Source organism: Pezoporus occidentalis, unplaced genomic scaffold (assembly GCF_034315485.1).
Source record: "Pezoporus occidentalis ecotype Australia unplaced genomic scaffold, CSIRO_AGI_Poc_V1 ctg37, whole genome shotgun sequence".
Lineage (NCBI taxonomy): Eukaryota > Metazoa > Chordata > Aves > Psittaciformes > Psittacidae > Pezoporus > Pezoporus occidentalis.
In genome coordinates, this window is record NW_026915691.1 from 2,295,468 (window position 1) to 2,314,230 (window position 18,763).

The 18,763-nt window shown below is 51.9% G+C and overlaps 2 protein-coding genes across 10 annotated transcripts in view; both read right to left on the minus strand.

Annotated features, from left to right (window-relative positions):
• Positions 1–16: 16 nt before the first annotated feature.
• Positions 17–1,891, minus strand: PLA2G1B (phospholipase A2 group IB). The gene is made up of 4 exons (XM_062631635.1): positions 1,769–1,891; positions 1,541–1,700; positions 719–846; positions 17–174 (listed from the first exon to the last, which is right to left on the minus strand). The coding sequence occupies exons 1-4, from the start codon at positions 1,800–1,802 to the stop codon at positions 53–55; spliced, it is 444 nt and encodes a 147-aa protein (XP_062487619.1). The 5' UTR covers positions 1,803–1,891; the 3' UTR covers positions 17–52.
• Positions 1,892–4,079: 2,188 nt separating this feature from the next.
• The window catches only part of MSI1 (musashi RNA binding protein 1), a 31,170-nt gene continuing 16,486 nt past the window's right edge, over positions 4,080–18,763 (minus strand). For 3 of the 9 annotated variants that reach the window (XM_062631219.1, XM_062631224.1, XM_062631226.1), the window contains 9 exons: positions 16,575–16,623; positions 14,548–14,630; positions 13,978–14,095; positions 12,373–12,453; positions 11,065–11,121; positions 8,106–8,174; positions 7,812–7,984; positions 7,310–7,375; positions 4,080–6,396 (listed from right to left, as the gene is read on the minus strand). In XM_062631219.1, coding sequence (XP_062487203.1) covers positions 7,334–7,375; positions 7,812–7,984; positions 8,106–8,174; positions 11,065–11,121; positions 12,373–12,453; positions 13,978–14,095; positions 14,548–14,630; positions 16,575–16,623 — 672 coding nt within the window. In that variant the 3' untranslated portion in view covers positions 4,080–6,396; positions 7,310–7,333. Of the gene's footprint in view, positions 6,479–7,309; positions 7,376–7,811; positions 7,985–8,105; positions 8,175–11,064; positions 11,122–12,372; positions 12,454–13,977; positions 14,096–14,547; positions 14,631–16,574; positions 16,624–18,763 lie in introns of all 9 variants that reach the window. The other 6 variants (XM_062631223.1, XM_062631220.1, XM_062631222.1 and 3 more) reach the window with 4 other exon arrangements.

Here is an 18,763-nt window from a genome sequence, read left to right on the forward strand (position 1 = left end):
GCGAGGCCCGCGGGCGTTGCAAGGTGTTTATTGCGGTGGGAGCGGCCCGGCGCTAGCGGCAGTACCGCTCCGTGTCCAGCCTGCTGTGCTCGGGGTGGTAGGTGGCCGTGGCGAAGCACATGGCGGCGGAGCGGTCGCAGTTGCAGATGAACATCTCGCACTCGTTGTTGCTGCCTGCAGGAGAGAGCAGGAGCGGTCAGACCCGCAGCTCCTCCCTTCGGCAGCCATGGCGGTACCTTTGTGCGGCCGGGGCGCAGCCCTCCCGCTGATGCCGTCGGTTTGGGGGTGCGACCGCAAAACTGAGCCAGACCCCCTCTTCTCCTTCCCCGCAGGCCTTTGCCAGCCTATCCGCTGTTCATCCCCATTCCAGTGCCCTTGGAAAGCTCCACCATTACATTAGGGATGCGACTTCCCAGTTAGCACGCTGATCTCTTAACTACTGCATTAAAGGACTAGCAGAAAAGTGCCACTCAATCCCCTGAAGAGGGGACAAGTTTCCCTATGTGCTGATACCATATATCTTAATAAACTTGGAACTGTGTGGTAGATGGACCATATCCACCCCAGTGCCTGTGTGAGGTGCCCTGTGTCTAACAACCAACCCCCTGGCAGGGACTTGCCCAGCACCATCGTGCCACAGAAGTGTGGAGTGTAACAGCCCCATTCCTTCAGAAGAGAGGCTGGAGTGATGGTTGGAGTGACATGGAAGTGGACATACTTTTACATGTAATCTGCCCGCTGGAGCAGCTGAAGCTGTATGAATTTGTGTAGGGGTTGTCCACCAGGAATCTGCAGGCTTCTAGTTTCTTTGCCTGCGAGTAGCAGTTATCATGTACTTGGCAGCACCTAGAAAACAAGGAGGGAAAGGTCAGAAAATACCAGAAACACATCTGAACTGTAAGACACATAAATACACTGATATTGCTTTGACTAGTCACTGAACACAAAAAGAGATACTCATTGGTAGGAGGGCAGATACAAAGGACCTCAAAGGGGCACAGTTATGCCAGCTAATGGTCCAGAAGATGCCTGGTACACATCTATTCAGTGGAACATCTTCACGGTGGTCTGCTGGGCACTAGGAAAGCAAAAGCCAGCATTTACCCTACGTGCTCTATTGGTGCCAGGTCACTGAAGAGCTGACAGCCAACACAACTCACTGCGTCCTGGCCATCAGACTTGGGTGATCTCTAAGCTGCTGCTTAGTGTTTTACAGCTCAGCCCTGCAGGTGTTGGTTGCTGTGCATGGAGCAGTGGGAGCAGAGCTGCATCCAGGCTCCTGGCCCAGCACTGCTGCATTAAAAAGAGCTGGAATAAGTGCAGCATAACTGCCACAGAAAACAGAGTTATTTGGATTATATTTTATCTTAGTAATACGGCATCAAGGTGTGAGACTGCACGTCTGTTTTTCCTTGAATCAGTCTCTGGGAGAGAGCTTCATTCACAGCAGCCAGAGAGTTGGGTGAACATTTATAGGCAGGGCCAGAACCATGAAAGCATAAGGAAGGAAAGGGGTTTGTAAAAGCGGAGTCCTACGAACCTGTCAAGGTTATCCACCGGCGTTCCGCTGCCTCCCAAGCCGCAGTAGCAGCCGTAGTCAGCAAGCTCCAGAAGAGGATGGCTGTCCGGCATGGTGCACTTGATCATGCTGCGGAACTCCCACACGGCCCGGGATAAGCCGGCACCGCTGGCTGCACCCACTGGGAAAAGACACAAAGGTTAGAGTGAGGAACGGTGTAACCAGTCCCGGCGAGTGCCACCTACCCACCAGACAGCACGAGGAGCAGGACCAGGGACTTCATTCTCAGAGGACTTGATGGAGAGGCTGGTGCTGAAGAAAGTTGGGGTTTTATACAAGCAGCTCACCTTGACATGGGTACAAGATAAGCAAGCCACTATTTATGTTACTAAATGCAGGCTCCTTCCATCGGAAGGCTGTGGACAGCAGGTTGTGACTTGACCAGTTGAAGGCCAGGGTAGTTAAATCTGTGAAAGCCAAGAAGGCAAATATTTGCTTTCTGGATTCTTGCTATCAAATTCTTCTAATGCTACTATTAGAAGCCAGCCTGAAAGTGAAAGATCTGGACATTTTTAAGGACTCTCTACTCAACAACAGTAGCAGTGTGGTAGTTATGTTGGAAATTGCTGGCACACACCATTAACAATCCTGCTAACACTGGCATCTTCTTTTATGGTGTCCCACTTAACCGGTTAATGCTGTATTTATCTATGGATTCTCCTTGCCTAATTCAGAGAACAGAGTACAAGTCATCCACTCACCCCAAATGACTATTTAGCATAAGCTGAACTGAAAAAAAACCCAAACTTTTTTATACTTTGAAACCATAGAGGAGATGGAGGTACTACTAGGCGTGAAACAAAGGCAACCTGGAAAGCCTCTGTGTCGGGCTTACACAAGGAGTAGTGCCTGGGTTTGCATGACTGTAAGAGAATTACACTGGAATTGAACTGGGCTTAGAAGTTTCAACACACAGTGGACTCAGTTTAGAGACAGCAGTTTCTCCATCACCAATGCAGAACTCAGTCAGGCCCTTTGGTTCTTCTCTATGCCAAGGCATGAGGCAAGTTGGGAACATTGAAAGATCAAAAAACGGGTAAGAAAAAGCTTTCTGGAGTCAGCTGGGGGCAAGTTCAAACACTGCACTTGCGTTTAGAGCCCAGAGGATCTAACACTGTCAAGGCTACAGGCTTGGCATTTTGACACACTCAAGATACAGATCCTAGGCAGCTCACTTGATAGCACCAAAAATACCTTCCATTTTTAAGAGCGGAGGAAGAGGCAAAGCCCACATTTCCACAACAGCCTAATAAACCAGAGTGCTTATTCAGGAGACCTGGGGTCCACCACCCTTCAGTAGGTTCAAATGCATGTTTCTGTAAGGGTCTGTAACTATGCTAGGGTGCCCATAACATCCACAGGATGTTGACATGTCCATAGGACATCTAGTTAAAGCTAGACATGCAACATTCTAACATTTTTGCTCTCTCCTAAGCTCTTTTTCTCTGGTATTCCCCACTTAGAGGTTACCTAAAGGCAAACAGATGCTGCGTTACAGAGTCAAGATTCTCATATCGTAATAGAACACTGAGCACACATTAAAGGCTGTGGTAAAGGACAGTCTGTATCACAGCTCAGAGAAAAGAATTTCATCTTTTGCCCACAGATCAACCTGCTGACTTTCCCTTCAATACCCACTGAAGTGTTTTCTTTCTCCTTTGCTGCTTTGGCCACCTTTACTCTTTTTAGAATTATTATTTCTCTGTTCTCCTACCTATGAACTTTAAGACCCTGGTTCCTCTTTCCTCACTTCTCAACGTCCAATTTATTATTGATATTGCCAAAAAACTTCCAATAAACTGGCTTTTTTTAAGTCACAAAGAAAAAAAAACTGCTGTATCTTGGCTTTCACTCATTTGTATTCAACCAGAGGATCACCAGGTGTGGGAAAGTGGCCGTGTGAGCATTATTAGAATGCCTCCTGAGAAAAATCCCAGCAGGGAAAAGCTTTTCACCAATGCTATTTTTGGCTTCCCCCAACCTGTGCTGCATACCAAGTCTCTGGTGCTTGGTATGCTTGTGAAGACATCCCAACTTACAGCTGGTTCCTAAACTTACAGGGTTGAGCCTTAAGGTATTTTTAAGACTTGTCTGTATTTAAGACCTGCTGTGCAGGGTTCCCTGCTATTTCACACTGTCACAATTCACCTTCCTCTTGCAGGGCTGTCTGTTAAGGACTTTTCTTCCCTTCCCATCTCCACATTTTACTGTCTTGGATCAAGCCTCCTTGGTCCACCAAACTGCCGAGCACCACAGTAGCTTCTCCCTTCTTCAATCTACATGTATCCATACAAAACCTCTGGAACATAAAGAAGAGACATGATCTGTTAAAACCAGACCTGCCGCACATCAGAAACTGGGCCACTCCAAAGACTGGGAGCAGAAGAGAGAGCCCTGCCTGGGGCTTTTATCCTAATGGCAGGATGTGAGTCTGGCTAGGTCCAAGTTCACCTGAGATGTCCATGTGAAAACCTCCCACCCCCAAATAATGACAGAGAAGGACAGTTTTCAAATAATTTATTAGGAATTTAAAACTGAAATCTGGAAAAAGGGTTACAGGTGTGGAGAGAACAAACACGGGAGTGTAATAACTTACTGGCTTAAAAACACAGCTTTTATTCCTTTAAAAAAAATGCCCACCCTGAAACCGGAGCCCCAGTCTCCAGGCAGCGGCAGCACTGGCCAGAGAGTGATCACAGCCCAGCAGCAGCACAACTGGCCTTGGATGTCTGGAGGGGGCACGGAAGCAGCTCAGCGCGTCTACCAAAGAGAGAGGAAAGCGCTGTCCGCAGACCCAAATTTGAAGTATATAGAATAAAAATAAACCCAATAAAATGCAGCTCTTCTTTAATTAGGAAATATTTAAAAAAACAGACATACAGACTCTTGTCTCAGTAACAAAAATTATTGCTTTGTGTTTTCAGTACTGATCTGTTACGTACCCTCTTTACCTAAACAGAACTCTCCAAACACATCGCCTGGGTCAGGACAAGCTCTGGCAGACAGGGAAAGGATGGAAGAGAAGAGGACCCTGTGAGCGCAGTGGCCCTCCCAGTCCTTTCCTAAATGCCCTTCTCCCTTACAGGGGCTCAGTTTGGTGGAAGAGAGGGAATGATTTTTAAAACTTAAGATGAAGCTGTTATTTCCCTGGGAAAAGAGTTTGGCTGCATCTTAATGAAAGGCTTAATCACCCCCCTTAACAAGGTCTTTGGTTCACTGAAATCCAGACCCAAACCTGCCCCGTGTACTGCTGCTGGAGACCTCCCCTGGCACAGTGTTTGTTAGCAGGGGCCTGGATCACACCAGGGGAAGCCCCAGCAGGTTCTGGAGAAGGGACCAGCTCACCCCTGGCACAGGAAGGGACAAATTCCCACAGTCTTTAGAACACAGAGTAAAGCAAACGGGAAGCTGCAATTCTATAATTCATATAATCCCTGAGAAGCCCTTAACCCGCCCCCAAATCACCACCCTAATGCTTTCCTCCCCCATTAATGACTCCCCAGCCCAGCGCCCTGCCCTTCAGAGAACAACCACCCAAACCTCCCCCTGGCCCTGGCTGAAACCCCTTCCAATACCCTCACCTCCAGAGGAGGAGCCCCTTCCCAGGAAATCTTGACACAAGCGATAGCATTTGGAGAGTGAATTCCTTTCAAAGTAACCAAGACAAGCAATGGCGTTAAAGCCCTTTACCTAAAGCCAAGCCAGAGGCTGGCACTACGGAGCCCAGTGATGGAGTCTGTACATCGAGCAATTGGAAGCAGCTTTAACCCGCTCAGCAAACCAGCCGATGGCTGGTACGTTTCACCCCCCCACCCCCCCTTTCATCTCAACAGAGGTCTTAAAATCTTACAGTAAAAGGTGTACAAAAAAAGAACGGAGTCCTGTCAGGATTCTGCTGGAGAGTATTGCTCACGCTGCGGCACCAGGTCCAGGACCTGGTGCTGCTCCTGGGAGCCAGGCTGCAGGCAGCAGCCAGGTTCAGCTCACAATATTTACATATTATACAGGAGGAGAAAGAAAACCCCACAGAAAACTAAACCTAAGGAAAAAAAAAAAACAAAACAACCCAAAAACCCCCAAGCTCTTCCAGCTGTAAGGATAGTGTTTCTCACTTAGCAAAATATACATTTGTTCTGTTCCATAGCTGTGTCCAACGCGTTCGGATCCTTGGAGTTTCACACTTTTCAAAGCCTCACATTTACAAAACAGAAACAATTAAAAACAGTTTCTTTTAAAAAAAAAAAAATAGAAATACAGCAGTTCCTCTCTGCCTTTGCTCTCTCTGCGTCTCTTCTCTTCCCTTCAGAACTGCATTCTTGTCACATACCGTGCTTTAAAAACACTGACGACAACAACACCAGAGTCGAAAATATTCCAAACAGTTTCAAAGCCAAATAAAAATACTCCTCAATAAAAACTACCTAACACAATCACAAAGCCAATTCATAAAATAGGTCTACTAGCTCGGGAAAGAGCAAACAACAAAAAGAAGGGGTAAGGGCCCCCCCTCCCCCCCAAAGATACAAAAATAAAAAAATAAACCTAACCACTACTAAAATAAATAAAAGAAGAATCAGTGGGCTGGGGGCGGGGGGGGAAGCGTAAACCGTCGGTGGTTAGTAAGAAAGCGAGATGATCTCCTTGGGTTCAGTCCAGTGTGGTCTGGTCAAGGGCAGAGATCAGGGCAGGGCGGCAGGAGCCTGGCAGCCAGCCGGCAGTGTGCAGTTTGATTCAAGAAAAACGTAACCTTGGCTCATCCCCCGAGGCTCACCCCATCCTCCAGCCGCTCGCTGTCCTCGGTTAGGTCACTGGGGAATCTGCGGGACACAGCAGGGGAGGGAAGTGATGGGATCGAGAACAACCAACAGCTTTTCTCTTGGGGTGTTCTCCCGGTGTGATCTCACAGAAACACGCAGCACCCAAACTTGCCCCAGCACAGGCTTGCCCTGCATCGCATGGGCACAGGGATGGGGCACAGCAGAGATGCTTCCACCTTTAATAGTGGAACAAGGCCCCACATGCTGCACAGCCTGCCTGGGCCTGTGGCACTGCTGGCCCCCGGGAGGCCTGTGACCTGCCAGGGTCCAGCCGCTTCTCCAGCGCTCCTGGAGTGTCCTGTTGGGACACTGCTTCCTGCAAGGTTTTGCCCTCCTTACTGAAAAGCTGGCAAAGGGGGTTAATTCATTTTCATCTTAAGCTAGCTAACTTGCAAAGCAGAGACCATCCCACCAGCTCCCTCTGAAGCCCATCCGAGGAGCAGAAACAGAACTGATCAGACTCAGATTTTCCTTCTGCCCTTCTCCTAGGCAGGAGAGGAAAAACCTCAATCCCACCTCAATCCTGGGAGACAGGGATCTCAGCAGCAGTGAGAACAACCAGCTGCATGGAGGAGGCTTCCCCAGCCATGCAAGTGAGCCAAACTTGTCCCTCAGGACCACTACTGGGTTGTGATTCTGGCCAACCCTGCAGACCTTTCCTCTTTCGGTGCTCCTGTTTCCACCCTCTCTGTACCCAGACACTAGGTGACCTCTGCAGCACTCCCAGCTTGAGAAGCATAAAGCAGAAACTCAACCTACAAGCTGCTGGTGCAGAAGGGAGCCCAGGCTGGGCACAGAACTCCTCCTGCACGCTGGGTCAGGCCAGGAAGCATCGCAGCAGCACCCAGAGTGCCCAAACATAGGGGCCAGCTCAGAACTTCTCTCATTACCCATTCCTGTTCGAAGCTCTTACCTCCTGCCTCCTTGGTCCCCAGCTTCAGTGATACCCATTGGTAAAAGCTGTTGCAATCAAGGGACCCTGTGAAAAGAGTTAAAACCCCACTCTTAAGAAGTGAAGCATTACGACCACATATCCAGTTATGCTGGGAAGGCTGGTTTCAGTTGGAGGTGCCGCATCTAAAGAGCGCAACACCCTGCATCAGGGCCAAGATGAGCTCTTAGGAAGTCTAGGCCAGATCACGGAAAGGTCTGGAAGTGAAGACCTTGAATGGTCAGGGAAAGCCAGCGGAGACCAGGGACACGAGCTCCAAGTGAACTGCTGCATTCTGCACTGTCCACCTGTGCTCTGGGCTCACCAGCAGTATAGCAAATGCTGTGGCAGGTGATGTTTCTTAACCAGAAAGCAGGCTGTGGGCTGAGAGCTGCCCACCTCCATCACCCCGTGGAGATGCAGCCCCTTCCCTGGCCATGCCACTTTCCATCTTCCTCCCCAGATCCTGGCAGAGAACACTCACCCCTAGGCTGTGGCCAAAGCCGGTGCTCGGGGCTGGACTGGCAGCACTGATGTAACTGCTGACCCCTGAGTCCTGGTTGGCGGCTCCATAAAGCTCTGCCATCGGCCCGGGGCTGGTGGTGCCCAGAAATCCACCGGTGCGACTGGGGGTGGAGCCTACAGGAGGCAGCAGAACTACAGAGTGAAGATCCCAAAAGTGCAACCCCGTTCCCACCCCCCTCCCACAGCCCATTGCAAACCTCCGTGACCGGACACTGTGACCGGGCACTGCGCTGGGGGGGAAGGTGGCAGTTACCTGTCCCTCGCACCACGGCTGCCGCAGCGGCTGCTGCTGCCATGGGTCCATACGCAGTGAGGGGGATTGCTGGAAAAGAAGAAACAGGCGCTTGAAGGGCACTGTGGCTGTGGGGAGCCCTCCTCAACAGGAGCCTTCATCTCCTGCTGCGAAATACCAGCCCCACACAGACGTATCAGCTTAGGGCATCACACAGACACATTGCTGACAATAGGAAAGTGCACAGCTTGCATTTATTGGGACCCTTTTGCACAGTGAATGTCCTGGGGAACACACTGGCTGTGCTCTGCTAAGCCCACATCCTAGTGCAGATGAGGGCACGATGTGGGAGAGCTGAACCAAAAGTGGGCAAATTCAGATGTATCCTGTCACTACTTAGCTTGCAAGATGCAGTTAATCTGAAGCTACAGATCCAGACTTTGGCTGTAAAGGTGAAGAAAGGCAGCAGCTCAGGGACAGCAGCTGTCAGCTCAGTGTCCCAAGTCTCAGCCCCTCCTCTCCATCCCTTGGTAGTATTCTTGAATAACAGTTTAATAGCCTCTTTCTCCTGATTTCTCTGCTCAAGACACACCATCCTCCGAGTTTTGCTCTGGAACGGTTCAAACCCTTGCTGTTCATTGCAGAAGAAAAGAAAACATATACCTAGGGAGCAGGAACTAGAAATGGCTTAATTGAAACGGTAAGTCTTAATTTATATGTAGCAGTTCCAATTCCCAACTCTACTACCGCAGGCATCCAGCCCTCAGGGCAGGAGGCATCTAGCCAGTATGTTTCTCTTTGCCCTTAAAATGACTGGGTCAGCATTTCATGCTTGAATGTGAAATTCACTGTGATGCTGTTTAGAGCACCATAAAAAGAGGTCAGAACAAATCAATCGCGTTAAGGCTGAAACTCAGACTAGCTTAGGAGGGAATATTTAGTAGCAGGCACCAGCCTGTTTCAAGCCAACGTCATAGGAGGCTTGTATCTGGGTTAGCTGCTCATTACAGGCCCTGGGCCAATGTGAGCATGTTGCTGCTTCGTATCACCCCCAAAGATGCTGTTCCATGGAGGAAAGGCTGCTGACAGCCACCCTCTTGCCCCATCATTGCTTCAAGTCTCCGACACACAGCTAAATTAATGTGGCCAGGTCCTCCTAAAAAAGACTGCAGTTCTTTTTTCCAAGTAAAAACCCTTCTTGCCTTTGCAGTCTATCTACTGAGACACCAGGTTAGCACCTGCATGTGAGCTCCCTGTGTGTTGGAGAAATCATCTCTGCTTGTGCCAGCCCCTCATCCCAGTTCCACTTGCCAAGCCCATGAAGCGCAGCCCATTGACACGCACGCACCCACTTGAAGGCACAAGGGCCCTCGAGCACTGCACAGCTCGCTGGGCCTTTGTAGGAGCAAAGGAGGCTCTGCCCTTCATGGGACCAACTCCAGCCTATACATGGGAACTGCAGCTCTGTGCCTGGCTAAGAGGCTGCACAGGGGCTGTTTAACAGTAGGTAAGCGTAGTGAGAAGGGAAGAATGCCACGATCCCCAGCTGGTCCTTCAGCAGACACTCAGGACTGTAAGCTAACGTGGCAACCAGCCAGGACAGCAGCATTAATAACTTCTTGTTGTACAGAGCTCTGGTGCACCCCAGCCACTGGTGACAGCCAGGCCCCGGGCAATTCACCTCTGCTAGCAAAAGCCACAGTGCTGGCAGGGGTGGGCCCCAGAGGGAAAATGACTTGTGCCAAGTGACCAACGTTCCTCTACAGATTTTAGGGGGTTTACTTGAAAAACAGATGTGTAAATAAACAACTGGACCCACATCTCCTTTGCCTGGCAACCAAAAGGCTCAGAGGTGGGGGTCAGGTGTGTACACAGCTGCACACATAGTGTAAGGGAAGGGTTTTATGAACAGTGAGCTAGGATTCAGTCTCCCCCTACCTCTGTCAGGGACATTTCTTCATTGGTGGCTGCCAACCTCAGCATCCTCAGGAACAGACTCCCTGAGGATCAAGATGATTCTGTGCCACAGAAACTCCCTTTCAAGCCTGTTTGTACCACTAATTCCAGGAGAGCTTCCCAGGAAGCTTTTCCACACCCCCACTGCAGAGAGATTCAGACCCTGAAACAGGTGGGGGCAAGGAAGCGCTGGGAGAAGGAACACCACGGAGATGAGATGGCACATGGGGAGCAGAGGGCTACATGAAGCTGCTTTTCTACAACAAAAACCATGGACAGGACAGAGCTGGGGAAAACATGGCCATGGAAGGGGGAGCAGACAGAACAAGCATCACCTAGGGAGAACACACTGCACACAACCCAGGATCCAGAGGGTAGCTGCACTGCGAAGACACTGAGCCAGGACTAGCCTCTGAGGAATGGTTGTCTGCCCCCATTTCATTCCACAGTTCCCTATAAGCACTGCAAGACTTGTGTACCATGCTTGCTTCTGCTTGGGAAGCTCATGTGGGAGTAGCTGGGGAGCTGCACCACCCAGAGTATGGAAAGCATTGCCTGCAGTCCCCCCTGCACAGGGAAATGGGATTAGAGCAACCAGGAGTGCCCCCATGCCCTCTCCCTCCTCCCAGCACTCCAAATCTTGTCCTTGCAGCAGCTCAGGTTAAGGTCATTTGTAGACCTCTGAGAAGTCCCCCTGCTCTCTGCAGTTTTCTGTATCTGGTTTACATCCAGCCTGGGGCAAGGAGCGAAAAACAAGGCAAGCAGCAGGAAATGCAATCTGAGGATTACAGGCCTTCATTTGGTATGACCTGCACTGCCCTTCTCAGAGGCAATACACATGGCTCTGATTGCCTCTCCATCTTCCCAGCCCCAGCTTTGAATGGAGCCCATACGGATGGCAGAGGAAACAAGGAACCCTTCCAGTGTAACTGCACCAGGCTGTGGAGCAGCGACACCACCGGAACAACCCAAAGTCCCCTTCTCCCCTTCCAGGCTGTGAGCGTAGGAAACAAGCGGGACTGACCTGTGAGCTCAGGGAGGACGGGGGCACTCGGGAGAGGGGTCCGCTCTACACGGAACTCTAAAAACGAAATGCAACACAGCTTAGGAACTGAGCAATGCCCCGAGGGAGACCCCACAGAGAGACAACAGCCAGGGTCTGCTGGGGGAGCAGCCTGTCACCAGGCCAGGGTCTTCTTTAAACTGATTTACAACTGTGCTGAAAGGTGCTGGACTCCTGCCCTGGAGACTGAAAGGATCCATTTATCTTTAGAATAAATCTCACTAAGGCACTGTGAGTGCAAGCTCCACCGTGCAGCCTCAGGTCTGCCCTGTAACACTGCTCTGTGACCCACCCAATCCGACCCATGGCTACAATGCCAGTGGGTGCTCAGTATGTGCCACCCTCATCTGGGCACGGGTTTACAATGAGGCACTTGAAGCCACTACAGGTGAGACCCATAAACTGGATTCATGAAGACCTTCCAGACACCTAGGAGGCAACAGCAACTTTCAGCCACAGTCAGCCTGGGCTTGCCTCAGGCGAAAAGGAAACTTCCCATTCCCAGCCCCTAACATCAAGACTTCATATATAAACCATCACACTGAGGGATGGAGGAAGGAAGGGATGCTCAGAGTTGCCACTTCTCTAGAAAACAGCAAGACAGTCTCTTCTCTGAGCATGCTCTGCCTCATTCCCCTGTCTCACAGAGAATGGGAGGGAGAAGAGGCCCCAGAGCAGCTGCAGCACAGCAGGTTCCAGCTATTGATCGCAAAATCCATGTTTTGAGCACATGGCCGTGTTTGGAGCTTGGAACCACCCAGGCTGGGGGGGATCTGCAGCCCCCTACCCCAGCAGATGCTTTCTGGAAGCTGGGAGTTGCCCAGGCACTGTTCATAACCCAACTGCAGCGCTGCAGGCTGTGGTTTGGGTGCCTGGGTCCATGGAAAACCATGGTTTAAAATTCTGTGCTACTCTGAGAGTAGTGACAACTCTGGTAGAGAGACAGAGATACACAAAGGCAGCGAGACAGGCGGAGCTGCAGGGGCCCTTCTGTGTCACAGCAGCAGCCCTACGGAGGGGCTAGCATAAGGGGAGTCAGAGCAGCCTTGGGCTTTTCCTGCCACTGGAGTGTGAGGATAATCCTAATGAAGGACAGGCTGTTCCCACCTATTCCAGGGATTCTCCCCTCCCCCTTCCACATCCACCTCCAATTTAATGAAAGACCAAACAGGGGAAAGGGTGAAGGGGGCAGAGCTCAGGTCACGGATCATTCCAGGGACTCCCATCACGTGAAGGCAAACCAAAAACCAGAGCAGGAGCACCACTCACCAGGGAACTGGTAAGTGTAGCCAGGTGCAATGCCAGTGTAACTCCGACTCGCATAGGTGGCAGCTTGGAAGCCTGGATAACCTGGGAGAAGAGAAAAGGGCTCTGTTACTGCAAGCTTGCAGGGATCATGTCCTCAGTGCCTGGCTGCTCACAAGCAGTGTGACCATTAGTGTTAGAAAGCACAAACAGGGCTAACAGCAGAAAGCCCAGGAAACTGCTGGGCAGATGCACAAACCGTGCAAGCCTGCAAGAGAGTTTTAGCAGGCCCATTCCATTTTTTCCTCACTCCAAACATGTAAGGACATGGAGATTTTCCTTCTCAGGAACTCACAGCTCTGCAGACTAAGGCTTTCTGATGCATCAGCTGGATTCAGGAGATCGGGGAGGTGGGGCATCTGAAGAACTGAATAGCTCTGAGTCACTTTGCAGTAGAAGTGCTGGCAAATGCAGGCAGAGCGCTCCTGCCTGGCGCCGGGCAGGAGGACAATCCCTGCTGCTCCCCAGGAAGCTGACCACCTATACAGAGCAAGCCTGGGAGAACCAGGGCATTGACTCAGAGATGAATATTTACTCTGAGATCTCCCCAGACATGAGTATGTGGATTTCCCAGTGACTCAGCTTGAGCCCTGCTGCTTTAAAATACAGACAAGGCAAACCCCAAAACCACAGGCTGGAGATTTATTTTCCTTCAATAAGTCAAGAGAAAACACTGGGGGGTAAAAAATGCCCTCTTTGGGGTTTTGTTCAGTGACTAACTGCTACTGGGCAGGCTTAGCAAGGAGGGTCAGGCTGAGTACACCCTGCCCAGCAACACCAGCCGTGATGCTGAGCAAACACTGTGCTCTTGGGGCAGCTCAAGCCTGGCCAGAATGTGGGGAGAGGAGCCAGGAACAGCACTATGCTGGAAGGATCATGCTTGACTCTCAGGTCCAGGCATGAGGGTTTGTAGAGCTGGAAATGGAGGCTAAAAAGGACTTTAAAAAAAGGATCTTTTATCTGAACACATCTGGCTGAGAATCAGTGACAGTCATGAACCCCAGCCTGACAGTCCCATGGTAAGTGTATGGTTTTCCCTGCAACACCAGACACTTGCTGGCCCTGAGAGGGAGGGAACAAAGTGAAACAAAGCTTAACTAGAACCCCAAGGGCATTTTTACAGTCTAGAAAAGGCAGCGAGGACATTTATATGTGCTGCTGATTCAAGTGGAAACTCAGAAGCTCTTTAACCAACGAATGTATCAGAAAGCCTGTAGAAGTGGGGGACGAAGCTGCCTGGGCACAGATCACCCCACGCTCGGTTCGCCCATGGATCCTGAGCCACGGGAGGCGCTGAAGAATCACAGCCCAAGTGCACTGCGGGGCCGTTAACGGAGCCGCGCTCAGCCCCGGGCCAGCTCCGGCTGTCGCAGGGCACCAGGGACAAGTTTGCAGTTTACTCAGGTGCCACCAGAGGGCAAGTTGCGATCGCAAACAGGTCCCGGCACCCCCCTCAGCGTCCCCGGCCTCGCTCCAGGGAGAGCTGCCCTTGGCCGCCCTCGGAATAAAACCTCTAAGCTGCTGCCTGGCACGACCGGGAGCTGGGAGGAGATGTGTCCTTGGGCTTACCCAGCATGCCGATCCCGAGCATGAAGGCATCCATCCCGTAAGGCATGACTCGGGATCGCCCTCGCGCCGAGCCCGTTGGGGACATCACCTCCTTCGGCTGAGCTTTTTTACACTCCACCTGCCACAAGAAAGCAAAGATGAGGCTGGGCCATGAGCACAAGGATTGGAGCACAGGCAGCTCCGGGGCTCTCCTGCTCCCTCTGCAGCCACCACAGGCAATGGGAACCTCAAACACTGATTTTTGGTGGTGGAGCATCAGCTCTGTCAGGCCCTGCACTGAATAAAGGTAAAACCTGCCCCATGGCAAGCCACCAGGAGTTTCATGTAACTTCAAAACCTCCGCAACAGCTCATGACAGTGCGCTCTTCTTAAAACCTCACTATTGTGCTGGTTCATTTCCACACTCTGTTTCCCAGACTGCCTCCTGTGATATGGGGGGAAAGACTCAATTCCCCACTGCAGAGAAAGTGTACTGGGACCCAACTGCCTCATTCCCTTGTGCCTGTGCCACTGCTCCACTCCATCCCGTAGCTCTGTCCCTTCTTCCCCAGCTCTGCCCCAGACACTCACCATTTTGTTGTTGATCTCATGGAAGTGGATTTCACACACTTTTTCCACAATGTCTTCGCTTTCAAATGTGACAAACCCAAACCCTGAAGAAAAGGCAAAAGACCTTGATCAGGTCAGAGCTCTGTACAGTTTGCACCCACTACCCACATCCTTTTACTGGCAGGAGAAGAGAAGGATGGTACAATCAGCCCTTTCTAAAACAGCTGCCACTCATCTTTCCCTCTCCTCATCTTGCTTTTATGCACAAGAACAACAGGACCAATCCCTTGCAGATTCCCCTTTCCTCATATTGTACTTCCCATCTTCTCTGAACCCAACAGCTCTCAAAACCAAGCTTTTGGATTTGGTTGGTTGACTTTGCTGGTTGAAGGCAAACCACATGGCTGGTAATGCTGGGGAGGATCCCAGCAGACACTCACACAAAGAGTCGGTGGAGAAACGAACAGCTGCTTGCCGGGACTTCACCATCCCTGCTGAACACACCCCACCAGCAGCAACACCCTGCACGTTTCCTCGCCAGTCACTGGCCATAAAGCCTTGTATAAGCAGGCAAATCTCAGCGACGCACTTGTACAGAGCAAGTCAGACACAAGCAAAGCGATCTGCAGTTTCACCAAAGTGAGGGTGGTATCTGGGGTAAGGCAGGACACCGTGTTCCTGGCTGCTGGCCCAAGCTCACATCTCCTTTCTCTCCCCAGCCCCTCTACTGACACTTCTGGCAAAGCCCAGCTCGGGTGCGCAGACTAATCTGCTCTCAGCTGACTGCAGGGCTTCCGGAAAACTGAGGCAGGTGGGAGGATGTCTTTAAACTTGCCTTATGAGCAAGCTGGGATTAAGCAGAGCTTTCAGGGGCTGGCCAATTCCATGGTGCTTTAAAATAACTTTCAAAAAAAGACAGGGATCCGCTGCCCAGAACCCCACTTTTTCTCCATACTCTCCATAAACTCCTGTCTGTGACCAGGTAGTTTCACACCACCCGTGAGCAGAGGAGATCAGGAATTCAAGAGCAAAACCCTGAATCCAAACCCAGTCCTGAATCCCATCAGACCCCCACCAGGCTGTTGCATCCTAGGCAGAGCCCCTCACTGCCAACACAGTGGCTGGGAGCAACCCCTGCTCCTTCCAAAATGCCCAACAGCTCTTTAATTGGACTAGTGGCTGGGAGGCACCCATGGAGGAACAGGGGTTAACACTCCTTCCCTTTTCAGATGAAGCTGCAAACATGTCAGAGGAGAGGCAATCAGATTAGATTTAATGTCTTTGGAAAAAAAAGCAAAAACCTGAAGGGCACACAATGTAGCAAGGGCAGAAAGGAGCGTTCCCTCGCTGATCCAGGGGCAAAGGTGCTTGGAAGTGCTTCAAACACCAGACAGACATGAATGAGAGCGGCCTAGCACAGGGCTGTTGCTGGCCCTGATTTCGAGGACGCTCAAGCTACGTTTGCAGGTTACGCTGTCGGCAGTAAATCCCAGAGCTGGTACAAGGCCTGTGTGGAGCAATGCCATGCCACAGGGTGGTTGGAGTAAGGATTCAGCAGGAAAGCGGGAGGTTGGGACGCCCATGGGTGGGCTGGGTTTGACCAGGGCAAATATTACAGCTTTGCTCCCATCCTGTAACCAGACTCCTCCAGCAAGACTCGGGTAAGAAAAGGTGACCTGGGAGCACAAGCGGGCTGCAGGCCGAGGAAGAGGCGAGGAGCAGGCACTCTTCAGGCTCTCGTGTCAGCTTTCCCCGAGCTCAGATTACTCGGGACAAGGTAAGACACACACTGCGGGCTGCAGCCATGGAGGTAAGCGGGCAGGGGAGGGGGCCGTCTCCTCTCACATATCTGCAACTCGGCAAGTTTACAGCACAGGAAACGCACTGGACAAAAGCTCTCTGTGCTGCAGGGACGCTGGTAAAGGATGCAGATGCAAAAGAATGGGGTGACTGGAGGCAAGATAAAGAGCAGCTGCGCCCCATATCCCCTGCTGCTGGGATACAAACCCTCCCAGTTCCCTCTCCTGCAGCAGGAAGACCGCTCTCACCTCGGTGTCTGTTAGTTGTCTTGTCAAACATCAGCATCGCATCATCCACCTGCAAAGAGAAGGGCTCTGATCAGATTATTGTATTGCCACGAGCATCCTCTGACACATTTGCACAGACCTTCCCAGGACTCCCCAGACCTGAGGGGATTAAGATAAGACCTCCTATCTCCACGAAGGCAAAAGGATGTGCACACCCACGTCAGCTACCACAACCAGGCGCTTCCCAGGCCACCACCAGCATGGTCCCCCACCAGCCCAGGGCAGGTGCTGCTGAGCTGAGCCCCCTCAGCCCAGCCCCTGGCAGCAAGGACCTGCCTGCCTGTGGCTCCAGCGGGCGGGCAAGGAGCAGGGAAGGCATTGTTCCCAAATCCCGGCCTCAAAGGAGTGGAGAATTAAAGAGGGGGGAGAGAAGCAAAGCTGGAGAGGGGAGAGGAATAAGGGGCCTCCCAGCGACAGGGGAAGCGGAGGCCTCAGACAACAGAGCCTGCCTGGGAAAGCTGGGAAGCGCCCCTGCCCCCACCCCAGAGGAGCCTTTCCTCTAAGTGAGGTTTCCCACTGCTGGAGGCTGTAATTAGAGCAAATTTACTGCAAGGCCTGAGCAGGGCTGCCTTCCCGGGGGGAGGGGCGGCCGGCTCCCATCCCCCCGCCGGCCTGGGGCTGCTCTCCTCCCCGGCGAGCACATCATCACCGAGCGCATCACCGAGCGCAGCACCGCCTGGTGCCACTTCCCCCCCCATCCTCCCGCCGGGTGCCGCCGCGCAGAGCCGCATCTGCACCGCTCCGCGGGTCAGGCCGAGCAGGGTTAAAATAGACACTTCAATCCCCTCCGTGTAAGCCCCAGTGTAAACCTGTCCCACTGACCCATCCCTCCTCTCTAATACCACTGCCTTAATCCGATTATGAAACTGGACGTGCAAGTGCTCAGGGGAGGAGGCAGCAGTCTCCAGCCAGCAGCTGCCCCGGCCCTCCTCATCCTCCTCCTCCATGCAAGACAGCCGCCCCCTGAGCAGGCAGCTCCGCGGGAGGATGGATTACTTCCATTCCTCGTTCCCAGGAAGCATCTGCATCGCTGCCTTCTACAGAACAGCCCACCAGGGAGGGTAGAGCGCTGCCCGTACCCTGGAGCCGGCAGCCACTGGCTTTGCTGGTGAAGAGCTCACAGCTCCATCAGGAACAGGAGAGGGCTCCTGGCCTCAGCCCCCCCGGACAAGGTGGGACATCCGGTGCCACCTCAGCGCCACGAAGATGGGAGGAGCCCTTGCTAACGTTTCCAATGCCATCATGAGCAGACAGAGATCGTCTCTGATGCCCTTGGGCTTGTCCAACACGTCCACCTCAGGTGATAACAGAACCTGGCTCCTGCTCATCTCCTGCTCTTCCAGTCCCAGCTCAGCCTCCCTCAGCCAAGTCAACAGGCACCTGAGAAACACGCCAGGCATCCAGCTGGAGCCATGGGGGATGTAATACTGCACACAGACCCAAAGCAAATCTGATGTGGCTTAAAAATACTTCAAGTATTACTGTCTAATTTTGTTCATTTATTAGCTAGATCTATTCCTCCATCCAGATCACAAAAAGGCTGGGCACGTAACTATCCTCCTCCCCAGTAAACACTGGGAGAAAGCTGTGTCAACATCACTCTGCAGCGGTGGCACTCCCAGTGACTTCAACTCAGGCAATTGAGCCCGCAAACCTCCCATCCGATCATGATGAGAGACGGGCACAAGGAAGAAAAACCCAGCACGGATGAGCACAGCCCAGCTGCTGACTTACTCTGCCCAACTAGCCCCAGCAACAACCTCTTCTTTGCAGAGCCTGCAAAGTGGGAGCAACTGCAAGTGGCAGCGGCCTGCACACATCCCCACACAAACCCACCTCCCAGCAGCATCCCAGAGACAATGCCTGGGCACTCCTTAATCCCAAACTGCGCTCCATACACCAAGAGAAGAGCTGCAGCCTTCCTCCATCCGAACCTTCTGAGTTTCTGCTGGTGCGTCGAGATCAGGTGTCAGCACCCCAAACGGCACTCATCTTGCAAAATCATATTTACAGTAACACACACACTCTATTTGAAAGCCAGTTCCTGGCATGAACTGCATGTATGATAAACAGATATGTAAGTGTATACACACATAATGTATGAATAGTCTCGCTCCACTCAACTCTAGAGTCTCAACTCTGCATATGGC

Excerpts from the sequence above, each read along its gene's own strand:
- PLA2G1B (XM_062631635.1), bottom strand. The coding sequence starts at position 1,802 with ATGAAGTCCCTGGTCCTGCTCCTCGTGCTGTCTG. Across the intron at positions 1,701-1,768 it reads CCTGCTCCTCGTGCTGTCTG|TGGGTGCAGCCAGCGGTGCC; the intron begins GTGGGTAGGTGG and ends GTCTTTTCCCAG. Across the intron at positions 847-1,540 it reads CCGGTGGATAACCTTGACAG|GTGCTGCCAAGTACATGATA; the intron begins GTTCGTAGGACT and ends CTTGTTTTCTAG.